Source organism: Spea bombifrons, chromosome 1 (genome assembly GCF_027358695.1).
Source record: "Spea bombifrons isolate aSpeBom1 chromosome 1, aSpeBom1.2.pri, whole genome shotgun sequence".
In the NCBI taxonomy this organism is placed as follows: domain Eukaryota; kingdom Metazoa; phylum Chordata; class Amphibia; order Anura; family Pelobatidae; genus Spea; species Spea bombifrons.
In genome coordinates, this window is record NC_071087.1 from 56,699,330 (window position 1) to 56,722,179 (window position 22,850).

Genomic DNA, 22,850 nt, shown 5'->3' on the forward strand with positions numbered 1-22,850 from the left:
AACCTAAAAAGCATAAAAGGCATAAACATTCAGATTCCCGGTTTGCTTCTACAATAATAATGACCAATAAGTACACACAAAAAATGAAAAAATCAGCACATACCCAGAGAATTGCAAAGGTACATTCCTTACAGGCCTATAATGCGTCAATCTTGTTTACTTTTTTTTCAACCTGTCTCAAAAAGGGTTTGGAAATGTATAGGTATATACATCAAAGGTTATATGCGAAAAGTGATACTATTGCCAAGTTTGATTTAAAAAAAGCCAATGGAATGGCCCAGTTAGAAAAACCATTCCAGAATCACTTTATTTATAACTCTTCAATTTTTTCACTTTGGTTATTTTTTCATAGCTCAACAGTTTATGTATCGAATCCTTATTATTATATTTTCCTTTTTTATTTTACCTTAATACTTTGTATTACCACACATTTTATAACCAAGGTTCACATTTTAAAATGTAGAATGTACATAAACAAAAATAGCATGTGTTTTACTTGCCATTTTTCTTGCCATACTCTGTGTACTTTACATTTTAATGGGATTATTATCACGTTTGCTAGCCCAAACTAAGCTAGCATAAACAATAAATATATTTAAAAAAAAACACATTTTTTTCAAATCATAAATTAATAGCTAGATTCGATGAGCATTATAGTTTTATATTTATAAGTTTACAAGAGCCCTCATGTCCTATTGTACCAATATGTCTTGGTACAGATGTCAATTTTCACTATACTTTATTGTAACGGTGCTACAGAATCTGCTTGCGCTATATAAATAAATGTAATGCAAAAGCTAGTAACAATTCCTTGGGAATCACTAGTTAGGCATTAAGTAACGTTATTTATTATAAAAAGTGGTCAAATTTTCAACATGTAGAAAATTTAGTCTGTGTTTTCTTTAATTGATTTTATATAATTCCCTTTGGGACTATACCCCATAAAAACAAAGGTAACATATAGTCTGCTCCATCAAGACAACATGATACTGTATTCTAGATCAGCATATGATATTGAAATCACATATTTTCTAAGACAGCAACTATCTATAGGAAAAAGACCAATGACATGTCTACATAGATAATGCCAATAATTTATGTTCTTGTGCAATAGACACAATCATAACAGATACAGCTTGAGAGACAATACCCAATCTGCCAATTTAATATGCTGCAACAAGTGTACCATCTGAGCACACAGCTTGCTTTATAAAAGAAAAAAACATAGATGTATGCAATTCACAAGTCATACATATTAAAGGTCTTACATACATATATTACATACATATAAAATCTGAACTTATTATTATTATTTATTGTTTTATATAGAGCTATGAGTTTATACAGCCCTTGGTTGTCCACAGTCATTTTTTGATAATGGTATAGATACAAAAAATGTTAAAAAGACACTTAAAATCTAAAAATGCAACCTTGTTATAACTATGGGCATTAACTGATGGCTTTGTGAATAACTGTGAATGATCCCATAATACAGATTTTTAATGTTTAAATTCTTTTAAATACCTGCTGCAATAATTTACATTAATAACATGCACAGATATGTACATTTGTGGTGTATACTTATAACTGTATATTTGTATATTTAAATGGTAAGACTGTCAACTCAGTATGTAGCTTTTCTAAAGGTTTCATGCAAATTTGCTCTGGTTGTCATGCAAAAAACCCCAAATAAAATAGATGATTTTATTAATTTTAATAACTTAAATACGCATTATCTGGCATATGAATGGGGACATGGCGCAGGCAGGCTTAGGGAGGCTTGAGGACAATTGCCCTCTGGGCGGGTCCAAAGGTCTTCACATAGGGCTGTTCTTACCTGGACCAGACTTGCCCTATGTGAAGAATTTTGGCCCCGAGAGGTGTGAAAGCAGCGTGGTCATGTAAACCAGCTACGTGACTCAAAGATAAAAGGCAGCTCCCTCACTGTATAAGCAGCCAGAAAGAAAGCTGCGGATGAGGTTAGGGGTTGAGAGAGGGTGAGGGAGAGAATAGGGTGGTAAACAAGGGAGTGACTATGTATGTTAGAGTGGATGTATAAGTGTGTTAGCATAAATGTGTAAGTGTGTGTCAGAGGGAGTGTGTGTGAGCATAAATGCGTGTATGTGTGTGTGTGAGCAAGAATGTATATGTAAGCATATATGTGAGTAAGAATGTGTGAGCATGAATGTCTGTTCGCATGCTGGCATGATGTATGTGTAAGTGTTTATGTGTTAGAATTAATGTGTAAGTATGTATGAAAGGGGGTGTTAGCATAAGTGTGTAAGTGTGTGTTACTAAGTATGTGTAGGTATGTGTGTAAGTGTTCGCATTAGTGTGTATGTGTGAGGGTACGTGTCAGGCCCCATTCGGGCTGCGGAGCTGCTTCTCTACAGTCCCCCTGTCTCGCTACAGTTCCCCCTTTGCTGTAATGCATTCCTGGATTTCCCTGTGCTCTGCCGTTTACTTCTGATACTTTGTTTTAGTCCTGCTCTTTGCTTCAGCTTTTGTTTCCTTTATAAGGTGTGCCCCACCCGTTTGTTATATTTGTATCAGTCTGCAGTCTAAAGGTATGTCCCTCTCGGTTCTGTGTTTAGATTTAATGTTTAGTTTCAGCTTATTAGTAATTCAGTAGGCAGGGTTTAGTGCTAGGTCCCACCGAATATTGGAGTACTTTGGCATAGTGGTGGGCTAAGCATACTATGGCCATAAAATGTGACTAAATCTCCAATTATTATCTTATAGTCCTAGGCTAGTCCTGTATTTATGTGTGTCAGTCTTCTATGTGCCTTTGCCCTCTTTTCTCTGAATCTTCTAAGGATCTAGGTTCCTCTCTTCTCTCCCCATGTCCCAGTTAAGATATCCCATCCTTGCTTAAAGAAGAAGCGTCTGAGGATCTCGGCTCCCCACTCCATCCCCTGTGTTCCTTGCCTTGTTCCCTGTCCTTTGTTGTGCCCTGTACCATGTATGTCTTGTCTGGCTATGTTTCTTGCTCGGTCTCCCTGTTCCTTGCGCTGTCTCCCTTGCTTGCTATGTTTCTGCTGTTAGTCTGCTTAGCTTCCCTACTCCCAGCCTGCAGCATCATGCTTATTTCTCTGTTGAGCTATGTCTCATGCCTGCTCCAGGGTGCCTGCTATGTCAGGGCCCTGGTATGTGGCTGCACTAGCTTAGGTGATCAACACAATGGAGGGTGCAGTCATCATGCACAAGGCCATGTCCAACTCCGCTACTGCGCAATATCTCCTTAATTACATCAATGGGTGCTCTGGGTCATTACAGTCGTCTGTATTGACCCAGTCCCTGCGTTTGTGTAAATATGTGTGCCAGTGCATATCTGTGAATAAGGGGGCATGCACAAGGTTTGGATGAATCCACTTGGTTTTACCTGCACCCCAAACCAAAAGGTGCCACCCCCTCCACCAGCATCCTTCCAAGCAATGCATCACCTACTGCATTCAACATTCTTTGCCTATCCATAATCTATCTTATCTTATCTTATATACAGACAGTTTACATCATAACCTAATAATGCATTTATGCAAGGACCAACAAAGGACTTTCTGAACCATTAAAAACACCAATTAAAAATGTCATGTTAGAGTGATAATTATATATCATAACTCACAAGAGGCCATTACAGCTAGTAATTAATTTTGTTAAGAGTAGCAGCTTTTAAGCATTGACAGAAATCAATATTTTATGTACAAATTTTTAATTACATTACGTACCATTTCATTTATAGATTCCACATACACACTGACCCTGCTGCAAAAACTTGAGATAGAAATGTTTTATATAAACACGGCATCACACTTTCTGTAGTGCTTGTAGTGTAATACATAAATATTTAAGAATATATTAAAAGAGATACTAATAAAAGAGATATGAGCTGACATATAACGTAAGCCTGCATGAAATATACAAAATAGGGGAGCGCACAACCTAAAAAGCATAAAAGGCATACACATTCAGATTCCTGGGTTGCTTCTACAATAATAATGAGCAATAAGCACAAAAATACACAATAATTCAGTGCATAGACAGCAAATTACATTTGCTGGATATGCGTTGAATTCTTTCTTTGTATAATGAAGTATTCATGGCTGGGTTGCATGCCTGCAATGCGTCAATGTTTTTTACCTTTTTTATAGGTATATACAGTACATGAGGGGTTATATATGAAAATTGTGATGCCAAGTTTGAAGTTTGGTTTTAACACAGCCAATGGAATGGTCCTATTAGAAAACCGTTCCATTGGTTGCTATGGTAATTCGACCCCTATTTAAACACCAGAATCACTTTTTATGCATAACCTCTCACTTTTTCACTTTGGTTGTTTTTTCATAGCTCAGCAGTTTATTTATCAAATCCTTATTATATTTTATATTTTTTAACTTTAATACTGCACATATTTTATAACCAATGTTCAATATCAACCACAATTATCAATAGAGAAGGTTATACTTAATCAATAAATAATGATACATTCAGACTGTTTCATTGTACAAGCAGCAAGTTACGCTGCTAAAATTGCAAACGCCAGTGCCTAATTTTGAACTAACATACATATTTATTGTTGAATATAACGCATGTTAAATATTTACAGGATGCTGATCAAATATTAAGACCAGGGTGATGACAATGCATTTTTTCTAATCATTCGTTTATACTATAATAGTTTACAAAGAATATTCCATTTAGCCAAGAATCGAAAGAAAAACCCCACAATGTATTCAAGCAAATGCTCCTCCTCAGCTAGAGACATAAATCGCACAATTTTGTGAAATATGACAATGTAATTTTTCATCTGTAAACCAAAGCATCTAAATTAAAGGGCAGTAGTCATTGTTTGCTGTATGCACTTTCTTACTGGTTAAATATGCAACATGTGCTGTCTCTTTATATGACCTAATTGTTATGACCTTCATGAACTTCACAGGCCAGAACACCTGGAGCTCTTCCTCTTCTAGGCGGGGGATGGCCTTGTGAGGGGGTGGAGCTAGCGGGCTGTGTGGGCAGTGTTGGCTATATATAGCTATATATAGCTTTAGTCCTATGCCTGTCTCACCCTTCTCATAATTGTTGGACTATTGAACTGGCTTTGACTGTGACTGGTTACTTTTCCTGTGCAATGGCCCATGCGAATCAGACCACAGAAGTTATTCTAAACATTTTTAATCAAGTAGTTCCTTGTTAAGACTAACAATTTTACTTTAAGGATACTTGGTTACCATACGTTATTAGAAAGATGAATGTCCTGTGTAGAAGGTTAGCACTTTCAAGCGTCTTTTACAATGCAACGCACAAGGGGAATCCACAGCAGTGCTGGGATATGCTTTGGCGGCTACATTGTCCATAATGTAACTGGGCTGGTTTAAAGGTAGAGACCCATTGAGCTAATATACCAGGAGCAAAATGATTACGGTATACCCAGTATAGTTCAGTATACTCAACACAAACTACGTATACCTGCAAAACAAAGGAGCAACCAGCTCACAAATGTCTCAAACAGTTACAGAGATATAGATTGCTGAAAGTGCAGAAATGCAGATTCATTTAACAACAACAATAAAAAATACCATCACTTAATTCCTTAACTAAAACAGATTAGGGATGTTATTTATGCAGTAAAATAAATCATACTGCAAATTGCCAAACATGACATACTGCAAATTGAAATGTTTATTCCTACTTACGTAAAGGTGATGTTCCACTCTCTAGTATGTTAAGCAAATAAACCTTAGCAGATGTCATTTTATTATTTTATTTGAAGGTTTAATCACACGAAAAACAACACAGAAACTTTTAAGAAATCATTCTCAGTTTCTATGGCAACAACATATCGGCCGGTTTTGTGCAGCAAAAAAATATGAATGTGTTAACATTAGTTTTAGCATTCACCAGTACAAGAAAGTATGCATTTAGTAATAGAATTCTGCATTTGGATTCGTACAAACTTTATTTCTTAACGAAATTAGACCTCTGCGAGGCCTCTAGCTTGCTGGTGGTGCCGGCATTTCATGCTGAGCGCCGGAATATGATGTCACATTCTGTCCCTCAGCAGTGAAGCAGCGCACACCGGGCAGAGCAGCGAGAGAGGCCTGGCACTCCCACCGCATGACGTCTGCAAGGTAAGTGAAATACAAAAGGAGGAGAGGGTAGATAATAAGAAGGGGGAGAGTAGATAGTGAGAAGGGGAGGAGAGGGGGTACATATTGAGAAGGGAGAGGGGGTATATAGCGAGAAGGGGGGTAGTAAGAATATTGAAATAAAGAGTGAGCATGATAAAATGACAGAATCAATGTGTGGATGAATAGTGTGAATGAGTGAGAAAATGAATTAATGTGTGGATTAATTGTGTGAATGAGTGAGAGTATGAATTAATGTGTGTATAAATTGTGTGAATGGGTAAGAGTATGAATTGTGTGAATGAGTGAGAGTATAAATTAATGTGTGTATGAATTGTGTGAATGAGTGAGAGAACGAATGAATTAATGTGTGAATTAATTGTCTGAATGAGAGAGTATGAATGCATTAATGTGTGGATGAATTGTATGAATTTGTGAGAATGCATTAATGAATATGTGCAAATGATTTGTGTGAATGAGCGAATAAATGATTGTGTGAATGAATTATGTGAATAAAAGTGTGAATTGGTGAGTGACTGTAAAAGTGTTTGTGTGTATCATAGATGGATAATTGATTTGTGGAAAGGCAAAGATGGCACAGGCAGGGTGTTTATGGGACAAAGATGGCACAGGCCGGGCTGTTTGGGGACAAAGTTGACTCAGGCTGGGCTGTTTTGGGATAAAACAGAACAAATTCTGGGGATACAGCTTTAAAAATACTCTGTAAAAAGAATAAAAACCACAAATGGTGCAATAATGTTTAAAAGGTTTAAAACAGCCCCCACTAGTTGTGCCACACTCACAAGATTGTAGTAGGAACTGCGCCTATAAGATAGCCTGTATCTTAGGAATCCTGAAGATTTACTGGAACTTTTAAAACCACCTCAAAGTTTTAAAAACCGGTCATCTGCTGGATACAAACGGATGATAGGCAGGCAGGGTATCTTCCAAAAGCTCTTTATTTAAAATAGCCCATTAAAAATGCTTAATGTTTTAAGAAACTAAGTCCAACGCGTTTCGTCATATGTTGACTTCATCAGGGACTAGTTAAAATGCATCAAGAAGTGGGCTGTTTTGGGACAAAGATGGCAAGTTCTATGTGAGTAATGTGTTTACTGGACAGGTCCTATGTGGGCAGTGTGGACACCAGGGCTGGCTTTGGGATGTGCAACTGTGATCTATGCCTGTAATTTAGGGGGTTTTATCTATACCTGCAATGCTTATTTTTGTTTCCCTACATTATTTATGTATACCTGCAAATACAGGGTTTGTATGTCTTATTCAGTTGATCTATACCTACAGTGCTGTTTCCATGTGTTGTTTATTTGATCTATACCCTCAGTGCTGAGTTTACATGTGATTTCCAGTTGATCTATACCTGAAATGCTGGGTTTGTGTGTTCTGTTTATCTATACCTGCAATGCTATGTTTCCATACATTATTATTGTATACCTGCAAATACAGGTTTGAATGTCTGATTCTGATTTAGTGTGCCAAATATTTTTTTGGTGCAGGAGTGGAGGGAGTGATTGCATGCTAGGGAGCGTGGAGCGGGGCCCAAGGAAATGCCCAATTTTTTCAATATAAAATGTATTGTTAGCAGGGGTTAATATTAATATATATTGGCCGCAGGGGCTAATATTAAAGAATGAAAAATAACTGCCAGTTCAGCTGTTATTTTATAATATTTAAATTTACAAATGCATATATCTATCTATCTATCTATCTATCTATCTATCTATCTATCTATCTATACCAGTGTGTGTGGCAGAAATACAATGTGGTCACCCTACCCTGGATTATCCTGGCCTCTCCCTCAATTGGAGGAATGGAGGAGAGGTTGTCCAGTGGTGTGAGCGGAGACTCCACTATGTTGTGGACGGACTTCAAGAGGCCAGAATAATGTAGACAGATCCGTAGAGAAAGAGAAGCGTCTGTGTTATTCTGGCAGGTCTATTGAAGGAAATTCATCTTATTGAGTATGGCACTTTTTATATAAGAATTTTATTTGCACAAGTTCATCCCCGTTTCTATAGAACCCCGTCCTTCCACTCACAAATAGTGCACTGTGACATTCATAGGAGGATTTTCTGAATACTGATGACTGCCAGTTTTCAAAATGCAAAACTATCCCATCACTTACCATCAGGCAAAATTATTTCTCAGGAGAACTCGTTTTGCAAAAAATATAATTACAGGAATATTGCAACCACCTGCATGCCAACTCAAATTATGCAATAAATCTGTTTCTTGTCTTGATGGTAAGATAATGTAGAATTTTGTTAGAGTTTGAATACTGTCTTTTATGTATGATTCACTGATTTTCAAAAGGAGAGAGACGTGCAACCCAGTGTAGAACGTTGCTCCGAACTGATTCAAAACCCCTCAGGGAGAGAGACTTCTGGGTCAGACCCAGAGCCTCAGGGTTAATCCCTGCTTCCTTGTGTCTCTGAGTCAGTTTCCTCTTTCTCCAGGCAGCGGTGTGGTGTGTGCCCACTCTGACTCCTTGTCAACTTTCCCCATTCCTCCCTTCTACCCTCTTTGCTCCTTTGTCCATGTTCCCTCTCACTAAAGGGTCTCTCAGGTTAGCCAGAGTGCAGCTAGCCAATACCATAAGTGCAACTAGCCCTAACCTTATGCAAAGCCAGAAGAGAGAGAGAGAATTTCAGGTAGCCTACACTGGAATATTCCCAGCTTATACTGTGAGGTATAGGTTCTGGGATAAAATGACTAAATTTTCCAGAACACATTCAGCTTTTTTGTACAAGGCTTGTCTTCAATTGTTATTTTCTTTTAGGCTGACTAGGCCCCGGGCATCAGATCTGTAGTCCAGCAGTGACCGACTGTCTTACTGGGCGACTGGCCTCCCTAGCATGCTGTAGTTTTCAATGGGCCTGTTGGGGAGATTGGAGACCTCTCTAGAAACTAGACTTGGGCACCAGGGGGCTCTTCGTGTTCGTCTTCGTGCTCGTCTTCGGCAAAAAAAAAAACTTCGTATTCCGCGAATATTCGCCTGGTCCTGTCTTCTCTTCGGGCGAATATTCGCGGACATTCTTCGTGCTCGGGTTTTCTTCGTTTTCCCCGGTTAAGGGGTTAAAACGGAGTTAAAGCCGCTCTGGCGCCAGGAGTTTAAATGTCCGTATGAGCAACTCTATTGGTCGTCAGCAGGGGGCTCGTCTGCCATTGGTTGATGGCAGACGAGCCCCCTGCTGGCGACCAATAGGGTCGCTCGTACAGACTGTTATACTCCTGGTGCCGTAATTGTTCGGCAGATCCCGCTGGTCTCCCTGTTCTATCATTTATTAACTGATAGAACAGGGAGACCAGCGGGATCTGCTGGGTAAGTTGCAGCATTGGGATTTTAAAAGTCTGCACGAGCGACTCTGTTGGTCGCTCGTGCAGACTTTTAAAACCCCAATGCTACAATTTACCCGGCACATCCCACTGGTCTCCCTCCCTGTTCAATTAATTAAATGTCCGTACGAGCGACCAATAAAGTCGCTCGTACGGACATTTAACTATCTGAACAGGGAGGGAGACCAGTGGCATCGGCAGGGTAAGTTGCAGCATTGAGGTTTTAAAACCCCAATGCTGCAACTTGCCCTGCCGATGCCACTGGTCTTTAACTAATTGAACAGGGAGGGAGACCGATGCCACTGGTCTCCCTCCCTGTTCAATTAGTTAGTCCGTGCGGGGTTAAATGTCCGTACGAGCGACCAATAAAGTCGCTCGTACGGACATTTAACTCTGTACAGAGAGGGAGACCAGTGGCATCGGCAGGGTAAGTTGCAGCTGCAACTTGCCCTGCCGATGCCACTGGTCTTTAACTAATTGAACAGGGAGGGAGACCGATGTCACTGGTCTCCCTCCCTGTTCAATTAGTTAGTCTGTGCCGGGTTAAATGTCCGTACGAGCGACCACTAAAGTCGCTCGTACGGACATTTAAATCTGTACAGAGAGGGAGACCAGTGGCATCGGCAGGGTAAGTTGCAGCTGCAACTTACCCTGCCGATGCCACTGGTCTTTAACTAATTGAACAGGGAGGGAGACCGATGCCACTGGTCTCCCTCCCTGTTCAATTAGTTAGTCCGTGCGGGGTTAAATGTCCGTACGAGCGACCAATAAAGTCGCTCGTACGGACATTTAAATCTGTACAGAGAGGGAGACCAGTGGCATCGGCAGGGTAAGTTGCAGCTGCAACTTGCCCTGCCGATGCCACTGGTCTTTAACTAATTGAACAGGGAGGGAGACCGATGCCACTGGTCTCCCTCCCTGTTCAATTAGTTAGTCCGTGCGGGGTTAAATGTCCGTACGAGCGACCAATAAAGTCGCTCGTACGGACATTTAACTCTGTACAGAGAGGGAGACCAGTGGCATCGGCAGGGTAAGTTGCAGCTGCAACTTGCCCTGCCGATGCCACTGGTCTTTAACTAATTGAACAGGGAGGGAGACCGATGTCACTGGTCTCCCTCCCTGTTCAATTAGTTAGTCCGTGCGGGGTTAAATGTCCGTACGAGCGACCAATAAAGTCGCTCGTACGGACATTTAACTCTGTACAGGGAGGGAGACCAGTGGCATCGGCAGGGTAAGTTGCAGCTGCAACTTGCCCTGCCGATGCCACTGGTCTTAAACTAATTGAACAGGGAGGGAGACCGATGTCACTGGTCTCCCTCCCTGTTCAATTAGTTAGTCCGTGTCGGGTTAAATGTCCGTACGAGCGACCAATAAAGTCGCTCGTACGGACATTTAACTAATTGAACAGGGAGGGAGACCAGTGGCATCGGCACTGCCGATGCCACTGGTCTCCCTCCCTGTTCAATTAGTTAGGGGTTAACTTTTTTAAAGGGTTAAGGGGCCGTGCAAGTGAGCCTATTGGTCGCTTGCACGGCCCTTTAACCTATGGATTTCCGCTCCCGTTAACCCCTTCGATGCTGCGTTAGATAACGCAGCATCGAAGGGGTTAACGGGAGCGGAAATCCATAGGTTCGCTGTCAGGGGCTACAAAGACCGTGCGAGTGAGCCTATTGGTCACCTGCAGGGTCTTTCTCTGGCATCAACCAATTGGTTGATGCCAGAGGAGGTCCCTGTAGGCGACCAATAGGCTCATTCGCACTGCCCTGTAACCCGTGACGGCGAACCTGCGGATTTCCACTTCCGGGAACTGCCGCGATGCCGCCAAGACAAGGTAAGATGAAGGGGGGGGAATGGTAGACGAAGACGAAGACAATCACGAAGATCTTCGTGGTGTGTGTCTTCGTCTTCGCCTACGTTTTACCGCCGCCGTCTTCTCTTCGGCGTGTCTTCGGAACGAACACGAAAACGCACTCTTCGTGTTCGTTTCCATGTTCGCCCGAAGACGAATGCACAAGTCTACTAGAAACTGACCCATTTTTACCTTTGAGGTCTGTGTAGTATCTTAACAGAGTTTACTAAGGTATAGCGCTGAGATATAAACATCTTATCTCAGCGCTCTGCAAATAAAAAAAAGGGGGTAAGAGGAAGGGGTAAGAAAGGCGGGCAATGCACTTGGTCAGACGTAGGACAACAGACTCAGTAAGTATACTGTCACTTCTCTGCTCACATGAAATGTTTATGATGTTCATATGATCATATATATTCAGTATTTATGATTCCTACCAGTTAGTTCTGACAATAGCTCTTTTGGCAATATATGTAAATATGAACCTGAACTGACTAAGTTCAATGTTACAAGATAAACTACGTTCACACTGACAGCTTAGTCTAACATGTTTTCATTCTACAGAATATTAAGCCTCTGATTCCACAGGGAAACCGAATATTCTACTCCACTTTGCTTTATTTATATTTCAAAGGAACTATATACCCCAAAGGTTATAAAAGATGCCCTACTGTTAAGCATGCTCTTAAACAAAACATTTCTGAATGCAGAAATCGGTGTACGAACATAATGCAGAATTTTTCATCTAGGCAGGTCTATATTGAAATAAAATAAATGTTAAAATAATGAAAGTAAAGAAAGGTTTGCTCATAAAAAAAATCAGTTTTTGCAACTATAAAATATTTTTTTGAGACTGTAGTCATTAGTTTTAAAAGACAGGTTAAATATTCAATACATGTGCAGAAATTAATGGGTAACTGTTACCTGAGGACACTCATTTAGATACCCATTGAATTTTGAACAGGCAAAAACTGATTGCCCTCTTCTTAAAGCGGTGCTTCTGGGCTAGAGACAAATCAGCTAGTGACAAGTGAATGTAGACCTGATATAACCCAAACCTCTGCTGAAATCATTCACTATATATATAAAAATGAAAAAATCTTCCTAAAGTGGAAAAATAGCCTAAACTGGAATGCAGAAATTTCCTTTGCGCAATTTCAATTCTGTTTAATTACTTGTTGCTCTGACATTGATATTCTGAAGATAACAGTTTTGCTGATTACAATATTGATAATCCACAAAACAACTGTTATCTTCAGAATATCACTGATTGCAACAAGGGTAAATTAGAGGGAATTGTTTCTGCTGTGTTCAATTTAACCAGTTTCCCTGTACTCGTTACCCTATAAATACTTTGCACTTCTCTTAAAGGCAGAATGACCTTGTCACCCGCATTAAAGCAGACTGTCTCCTACAATAACTAATGCCATGGGTCACAACTAGTACATATTTAGAAGGATGTTCCGCACCAGGAAATTGTATAGATGTAAAGTTGTTATAGCCTCCTATATTGTATTTAAGTGACCAGTTTGTGTGTTGTGTTCATCTATTGTACAGTGTTAGGGAATATGTTTGAAAATAAACTAATTAAAAAAATTGGACATCAGTATACATTTTTGTTTAACAAATACAAACAAATTCTGCATGTTTTTTTACACTACTGTATTGATACTACAAAACTATTTTTTTAGTATCATATGTTTTGATATAATCCCATTTTATTTGTTTATAAAATATTTTACCAGGAAGAACAGAGTGAGATGTCTTTTGTTATTAAGTATATCCTGCAGAGAATTAACAAAACAGGTACAAGGGTACATATGTGAAACAATTTAATACAATAAAAATCAGAATATATATATAATAATTTTGTGTAATACCAATTCAGGAGATCTAATGATCCTAGCTGCACAAAAATGAATAAATACTTTTAAAAAATATTTTTGTTATTCCCAAGTTAAATGCATAATTCTAGTGAAATTAAAAATAAGCATTCTTGCTGTTACATATAAAATACAGTTTGGTTAATATTTGAATATAGTTGTAATGAAAATATAAGTGAATATGTTTAGAAAGCTTGTGTGGTGCCTTCGTTTTTAACTGTGGGTAGCTATGTGCAATAACAAAAAAAAAAAATGAAAAAAAGCAGTTCAAAACCAAACCCATTGTGTGCACACAATACATGTGAAAATGCGAGAGTGGAGGACGCTGTGTCAATTTTAAAATTCCTGACTAGTAGCTAATTACAGTAATGCATTCTAAGCAATTTTAATTAACATTTGCAATCATGATGTGAGAGTACACGCTGCTGATATTATTGCTGTTCAGAAGTACTATAATTAAAAAATGTTTGCATAATCTAAAAAATCTTGAGTTATCTGGATGAAGAGGTCTTTGTTTCACAAAAATAATCCCAATAACAACATACAGCCAAAGTTTTTTTTCAGAATTATCTTGAGCTTAAAGAAGAACAAGGAGTCCTGGAAGTGATGGTATGGACCCCAATGTGCCCTGATCTCAACATCATCGAGTCAAGGATTACATGAGAAGAGAGAAGCAACTGAGGCTACCTAAATCCACAGAATAAATGTGGTTAGTTGCCCAAGAAGTTTGGAACAACCTGCCTGCGAGTTCCTTAACCCCTTAAGGACAGAGCTGTTTTTTATTTTTTGTACCCTTCATGACAATGGTAGTGTTAACACTTTTGCGGTGTTGCTGCTTAGCTGTAATGTTCTTTCATTTAGTGTATCCACACAAATGATGTAATTTTTTTGTTCAGGACAAAGAGGGCTTTCTTTCGATAACATTATTTCGATCATATCATCTAATTTACTATACAAAATAATAAAATATGGTGAAAAATAAAAAAAATATTTGTCCTGAGTTTAGAAGCATAAAGTTATAAAGCATATTGCTATTTCAAAACCATTTTTTAAAATCTTCTCATACTGTGCCCATGTCCTATTTCAGACACCTTTGAAGGCAGTCAGTTCAGTTTACTCAATCAAACCATATGTAGAAAACTAGACACTCCAGGGTATTAGAAATACTGGTATTTTAACTCTTTCTATGCACAAATTCTACTACCAGCTTTTTTGACATTTTTTTACACATATTTTACTTTAAGTATGAATTTACAGCTCCTGGTAAATGTAAAATACCTCAATATGTATTCAGCAACATCTCCTGAGTACAGTGATACCACCCATGCATAGGATTGTTGGGTCATATTTGGGAGATATGCATTTTTCAATTTGGAATTTCGACATCTGGTCAACCTCCCCTGACTTTTTTGTGTTGCTGAATGCCTCTATATCGTTACTTCAGCAACACTGGCTGAGTACATTTTTTAGCCGCTGGAGGCCACCATATTTGAAAAGCATACCTCCTTTAAACATGATGAATATGATTGCTCCTTGGATCGGTCAAACAAGGCACCTACATTTTTTTGGGTGTTGCTGAATGCCTTAATGTTGAGGCATTGCAGCAACACCAGCTGCACAAAGAAAGCAATTTCTGACTGTTTTTTGCACTCGTTTAACACTATAAAGTGCCAAGTACATCAATTGATGTTAAGATCATACATTTCTGTGACGTCCCTGGCATGTCAATTGTCATCAAGGGGTTAAAAAAAATATGTGCACATGTACCAGTGAAGAATTGATGCTGTTTCAAAGGCAAAGGGTGGTGACACCAAATATTGATTTAATTTAGATTTTTCTCAGCATTTTTTCCACACCTGCCTAAAACTTTGCACATATATACACAATTTCAATATTGTCAATTTTTAACATTGCTTGTTTGTAACAGTGTATCTGCAATTTTTCATGCAGGTGAAATTGATATTAGTAATAATTGTACTGACTTTTTTTCCTCAGCACATCTCTGGAATCAGTATTAATTCCATGCTGTATTTTTCAGAAGCCAAGCATCTGTATAAATCCAGAGGGTTCCAGACCTATGCAAGCTGCACGTTATTTAAAATCTCTTAAAAGCCATGTTGATGCATTTTACCAAAGGAATACATGTGCTGTGTTACATTATAAAATATAGAACTATCACCTTTCATTTTAATGCAATAAGCTCCTTTTACATATGTCACATATATCTCTTTGTGTTGCCTATGTATTATGTCTTTTCTGTATGTACATAAAGAAATACTGAAAAAGGCTTGTGTGATCAAAGTGAAAGACCAGCAAGCTATTCTGGAAATTCCCAGGACGTTATTACAATGGATTACAACTCTTCATTAATCTAAGTATTTTCCAAGGCCTAATAAACCAAAGGAAAGCAGCAATTACCAACCGGGGAGTTATAAATAAAACTATAAAATATTCAACTGATACATAATTCATCTATGAGAAGACATGCAGCCATATGTACTCAGATGAAGTCACTGTTCAAGCACAGCTTGCTTCAGGTGGAGAAAACAGGAATCGCCTGCATTTTATGCATGGATCCAAATTTATGTTACATTCTGTTGTATTTTTACCATGACTGGATTTCTAACACCATCTTAACTGTCTAGTAGGAATCTGTGGTTTTGATTAAAAAATGTTTAACTGCTTTAAAATGAACTAGCACAATAGGGACACATATAGAGGATTTGATATATATATATATATGGTATTTGTTTTCTTATTTAGTTATTAAAACCATGTATTCAATGTTAGATGTCCACAAATGGTTGTAACCATTTATGAGGAAACACATGCCTTGCTGGACTTTAATGACTAAATATACGAACCGTGGATATATTAAAAGGTAACATTTTAGATCATGAGAAAGAAAATAGTTTTCTGGCACAATATATTGTCAAGTATGTATAATTTTATTCTCTTTCATTGTCTATTGATCCACTAACACAAGCGTAAATAGACACACATATCCAAAGTAGAGCTCATCATCAGAGTCCCTTCAGTTATTTGTGAATTTGTGTTTGTTTGATGTGTGCTTTTCCTGCCTGCTCGAAGTAACTTGCCCGCTTCATGAAAATGGGAGCTGGATATTTTATTCCTACCAATCTGACTACCCAACAGATAGTTGTGCACTCTAACGGTTATACCGGTAATTTATTCTTCCACTAATTCAGGTGGCTGTGTACTTTCTGTGGGTCTAATGAGTGCTTAGGTACTTGATGCGTTTTTATCTGTAGGGTTACATTTCATAAATGTCTCAAATAAACCTCTTGTTCCAGAGCAAAACAGCAAATACATGTCTGAAATAAACATCTTGTGCCAGAGCACAACAGCAAATGTTAGGTAAATGCAAAACAGAATTATGCCACACACACACACACCAATGTGGATTTCCTAATCCACATGAATTCAGTAGTAGTTTTTAGTAGTAGTTTTTAGTATTTTAGGTCCCTGTGGAAATCACCCCCCTTGATGACTATCCTACACATACTCTATGTGATGCCATCATTGTTCCGTTAAGAAATGGAACAATGCACCATACTGTTACATATTATTTTAAATAATTCTGTGCAATAATATTTGTCAAGATTAAAACGTTTAACCAGTATGGAGCAGAGAAATATGACAAAGACTTTTTGGTACGCAGGACTGCCGGCAGAAACATCTAACATAAAACTGAAAATAAATTAATGTGAATTCATTGTATGCTGTAAAATGATATAAACTCACAGCACTGCATATGTAAAGAAATAATTATATGGCAACTCTGGGGAAGTATACAGTGTCTTTATGTTTAGGGGTAAAAAGTCCAAAGCCTTGTGGCAGAGCATATGTTGCTCAAAATCATCTTGATCTTAAATGTGAATCTTTTAACCTAAATCTAACATGCAATTTTGGTTTGGCAAGTATAGAAAAAAGGTTATCTAAAAAAAGGGCATCACTTATTCTAATTGGGTACTGGGCAAACATATGCAGGAGACCCCTGGTGAGTATGCGAATGCAAGATCATTAGACTACTGTTTAATTATTGCTACTTCTGTCATAGTTTGTTGAGTCTGCCTTAAAGAGCTTCCAATATCACTATTTAAACAAAGTCTCCTTTGTCTCTTTTTTTTTTTTGCCATTCCGTAAAATTAACCAATAACAGCTGTTCTGCAAAAGGGTTGGTGTTGTCTGAGCAGCAGGTCGTCTGACATGCGGAAAAAATATCCCAGATTAAAATGTGTATTATGAAAACACAAAAAACTGGTTATAATGCAAATCTGCAGTGTGGTTTTTTTCTTATGTGATAGGATGATTTTGGAAACCATGCGTATGCTGAATATTAAATCATTTATCCACTTTAGTGCAAAAAAGCAAAAAAAACAAAAACAAATGAGTAAACATACCATACAGTACATATCACAAAGCCAAAACCTTATGATTTCAAAAACATTGGAAAACATTGGAATGGGAAATGTTCTGATGCTGTGATAACGTCACTTTTATTATAATATTTTAAATGCAGTTCTACCAAATATTTCTTCAGGAAACATTTGTCATTTAATCAGACATGCTATGTTTTTTTTTATATTTTGTATTATTATTTTAAAATTTTCTTAAGTATTTATACGTATTGGTTATTATTAACACTAATCAGAGACTAATGTGTTTTTATTCTAATTTTTGGTGCAGGTGTCACAAGCAAGACAAATATGTCTTGTAAGTTGCCACAAATAGAACTTTTTTTATATATACTTATGTGTGTAATACCTTTAGAAACAACACCAGTAGAGGATTCTGGGGCAAAGTTTGACAAATGGTCTTATCACCATAGCAACCATTGGACCCTCCCTGGTGACTGGATTGCTAAGGTGATAATACCACTTGCAGCCACAGTGTCCCCTGCCTATTGCATAGTTATACTGGTGAGAATTATTCAATGTAATGTTGGCACATTTTAAAGGATCAATTTAACATTTTCAGGGTGGGGAATGAGTCTCATTCATAATCGATTGTGAAGTAAGGGAATTTCAGTTTTTCACAGAAATGCAACACCTTATATATGGCACAAATAAGCCCATATAGGACCTAACAATACTGTTTTTTTGCTTTGCTCATAATACAGTAACTGAGATAGATGTAAATGTATATGGTGGATTCTAATGAATCCCTCCAGGTATTTACTAGGAGTAAATAAAAACATAAATTTCAAGAGGACACTCAAATATTGTATGCATTAAAGTCCATATGATGGCTGAAGGGCCCTTTTAAATGTCTAAATAAAAATAAAATATATAATAATGTAAATGGTTAAGGTGGAAGAGAACAACATGTCATAAGTGAAAATGTCATAAAAATAACATTGTTTTGATCACAATGTAACAATAAAACAGTTGGAATTCTAAACAAGGCCATCAAATAAAGCCTTTATATCGAAATCATAGTTTTTTTTGCTAATTTTAGCATTACTTACCAGCTTGGTTAGTTGTGACATTAACAGAGACGTGTTGCCTATTATCGGGGTTCAGCTCAGACACGCCATTTTCAGCTTCAATCTCAAAGGTGTAATTAGTGTGGGCCTCTAAGTCTATTACCATTACAGATGTGTTTCTCAGGCCAGTTTGCTGAGGAATGTAACGTACATGAATGCCACATTCTTCGCACAGACGAGAGTGAGTGTTGCATTTCTTGCATACAATATTATAGTAGACATCTTTCCTTCCACCAGTGTCTGCAGGAAACATCCACTCAAGAAAAACACTGGTTTCATTGATGTTTGAAATGGCATTTCTTGGAGCAGATGGTGGTCCTGTTTTGACAAGAGAACAAGATTGTAATAAATAATGTCTTTTCAAGTATAGCAAGCGATTACTGAACCTTAAAAATAAGATGTATCCCTCTACCTAGATTCCTGAAACCATGGTAAGTAGGACACCTGCTATAGCACAATGCATACACCTGCCAATTGATTTCACAGCTCCCGAGATGAAACATACCATGGTTGGTTACCAACAGAACTCAACCAACCATGACATTCCATTTCAGCTATGAAATAGCCTCACTGAGAATGTGCATAAAATGTGTAACATACTTGAATTCATACATAGAATGAAACATTGAATTAAAAAAGTTGTTTTTTTAAAGATTTTGTTAAAAAGAATAACAGTAATATTTTTTTTCTACATTTTTTATGCCTCTTAGTGTGGTCTTCATGAAGCCAGTTAATGTAATTAAACAGTATTTTGATATAACAAAAAACTTTTTTTAACCCACGCAATTAAATGAAAAATTACATAAACTATGTCAAAATGAAAAAAAAATGTCATATGTGATGTACTTAATGAGGACAAAATGGCTTTTGTCAATTCATTTTCATGACTGGTGAATAGTAACACTTAAGTTTTATTTAGATATTCAAGCCTATATATCAAGGTACCTTCTGTAATTAGCCACCACTATTAGTATGATTGATATACTGAATAAGTGAATAGGATATTAATAGCAGTATTTTTCTCTGAATTACTGAATCTTATACAATTTTACCCCAAAAGCCGTAATCGAGATATTTCAGTAATGAAAGCACACCAGTCTCACGAGCGAATGGTCGGTTTGATAAGACCTAAGCTGTATTATTATCTAGGCTTGAAATAGTAGCCATAGATTGGAAACATATTTGTGAAGATTTGCATTTTTTCAGGTGAATCTGAAACAATCTTATGTAGACCCATGATTCTCCTATATTATAGACTGCTCTATTAAAGTGTTGTTGTTCTTGGTTAGCAACTACAAAGCTTATAACAAGGTATTTATCCCGTCCAGATGACTAAATCCATACAAACTTCCCAGGCTCAAGTGTAATGAGCTACATTATACACATTTAGCTTGTTGGAATTATTCTGGAAAAATCCTAGAAAAAATGTATTAATTAATGTGATCAGTATATGCTTACTTGTACATGCCATAGTATGTGGATCAGAGTCTCTTCTATAATAGTGTTCCTCACAGACACATGAAGTTGAGGCTTCCTCCTGAGTATAACTATGAGGCGGACATTTACTGCAGGTAGGGCTCTGAGGGGAAGACTTGAAAAATCCTGGTGGACATGCTAAAAGACAAGGAACAGCATATTACATAAATGTTTTGATATTGTCAGTCATATTGTTAATCATTATGTGACTGGAATATCACACAAACCAAAATGTCAGGGAAGATTAAACCAAGGCGTTACATTCTCCTGTGAGTTTTGCTAAGACCATTGACGAAATTGAAGAGGCATTTTATCATTCATGGTTATTTAACACAAACTGGCCCACTGTTCCTCTTTAGGAAGGACGCCTCTACACAGGATACAAATCATCACAACCTTGAGTGTCCCCTATTTTAGAAGACTGGAGATTTGGTGCATATACTATGCTCAACTGAAGTATCATTCAACATGCGTTTAAGCACTGTCACTAAACATGTCATACTTAAATATGCTTCCTGCTTTGAGTAGAGCCAGGCAGGGGGGAGAGGAAAATAAGACATAAGACTAGTTTTATAAATCTAATACCTAAAGAGTGCATACATCAATTTACAATCATTAAAATGCATAATAGACTCCACTATTCATACAAAAAAAACCCAAATGGATACATTCATCCCCAACATGTATAGTCAGTAATTCCAACTTTCATTGATGCTTGCACCAAACTATAATAATAATATTTATATAATAATAACTATAATAGTTAGTTCATGCAAGCTGATGCATTAACAAGTTGCCAGTGAGCTCTCCTTTCTCCACACTATGTTGTATGGGTGGCTAATATAAATTGCTCTAGGGGGGGCGTAAAGCCTATCTACACCTACCCCTCTTCCCCATCCTGTGCTCTGTAGGATTGCAGCATTACAAATAAATATATTATTGGAAGGTATAGAGCACACCTAAGCATCTTCCTTTACCTTTAAGCCTGTGCCCAAAGAGGGGTTTAAAAGTAAAAACGTGCAAACCATGCCTCCCATTTCTGGAGTGTATTAAGTAAATAAATGAAATGTAAATATCTATGAATGAATGAATGAAAAAAGTTTAATAAATCCCTACCTACACCTCTTCCAACTAAGTACCTCAGATACTGTCATACATCTCTCCTTAAGACAATGTCAATACAATGTGAGAGTATTTTGTGGATAAACAGAATATTGTATTTTAATGAAAAGAAGCAGGTTACATTTTATTGTTATATTCCTTCAGTCCTTGTACTTGCTGCAGGTTAGAATTATGAACTGTGGATACTAATAAGGAAAAAAAAATAAAGTTCACCTTAATACTAAGCTTATTAGAACAATAAAAAAACTGTCAAAAAAGAAAGTCAATCAATAGATTTCTTCAAATAGTGATGATTTTTGCAGTTTGGCCACAATTCTACAAGCACTCTGTCTAGGCAAGGCTATCAATGAGGGCAGCATAAGATAAATGTTGCTTTAATATATATATATACATATATACATATATATATATATATATATATATATATATATATATATATATATATATATATATATATAGATTCATAAGCTCCTATGCCTGATGGTTTTCCTTACTATTCTGTTGCCCCGGGGTCCCATTTGATCATAATTTCCCCCGCCTTGAAAACTGATACAGAATACATTCTATGATCTTTAATATTGAATCTCCACATGAGGTCCCAGAAATCCAATGGTGGAGGTCAAGGATCAATTCTGACCCTTCCAGCACTTGTCAAACAGACAGCCTGATTTGGCAAATAAAACAGTGTTGTCTTAACATCTGACCAGTGTGTGTGTGTTTACATGTATTTTACCATGTAACCGATACAAAAGATTTGGCTGAAAAACACAAGACATTGCACTGTATTTTAGTGAAAGTTCATATGTGAAACATTTATGAAGTCTAGTGGGGTAATGTTTACAATAATAAGCAATCAGTATTTTTTAAGGGCTGAAAAGAAAATACAAAGAGGACCACTTGCAGAGACAATTCTAGCAGCTTAATGAACAGGGCAGAGGGCAACAACGTGGCTTAGAATCTTAATGACACACAACACAAGAGTATTCACCACAAAAGAATGAATATCAATGAAGTATTGGACACTTTAATACCAACCTGTTTGCCTTAACTTGAAAATAAAATCCTCTATTTCATCTGGTATTCATGTTCCAGATAATTAATAATAATACTTTTTTTTCCCCATAAAATTATGTGAATACGCAGAAATATATTTTAAGACGTATCAACGAGTCTTTTATCCCTGACGGTCTGTAGAAAACCTGTGGTAAATGTGCGAGCCATCTGACAGCTTTCGCAATCACGTATATTGTGAACCAGACATGCCCCCTATTCAGTATCGTTCCTCTAGGTCTAATTCATGTGTGTGATAGCTTTGACAGATTTCAACAAAGACTTGTACCTTCCGGTTTCTTTTGTCATAGCCCAGGACAAAAGCTTTTCTGAGACGTGCGTAAAAATCCTCATGCTATTAAGAATTTCTCTTTAATCCAGATGGCCTCTCCAGTGTATAACATATCGGTATATTTAATTAGACTAATTACAAGAGGACTGATTTGTAAATTTAAAATAATGTAACTAATTACATTCTAGAGGAG

At 37.3% G+C, this 22,850-nt stretch overlaps 1 protein-coding gene across 1 annotated transcript in view; it reads right to left on the minus strand.

Annotated features, from left to right (window-relative positions):
• Window positions 1-22,850, minus strand: part of EPHA5 (EPH receptor A5) — a 141,311-nt gene that overhangs the window by 27,577 nt on the left and 90,884 nt on the right. The window contains exons 4-5 of the mRNA XM_053461697.1: window positions 20,176-20,331; window positions 18,700-19,035 (exon numbers count right to left, since the gene is read on the minus strand). Coding sequence (XP_053317672.1) covers window positions 18,700-19,035; window positions 20,176-20,331 — 492 coding nt within the window. The remainder of the gene's footprint in view (window positions 1-18,699; window positions 19,036-20,175; window positions 20,332-22,850) is intronic.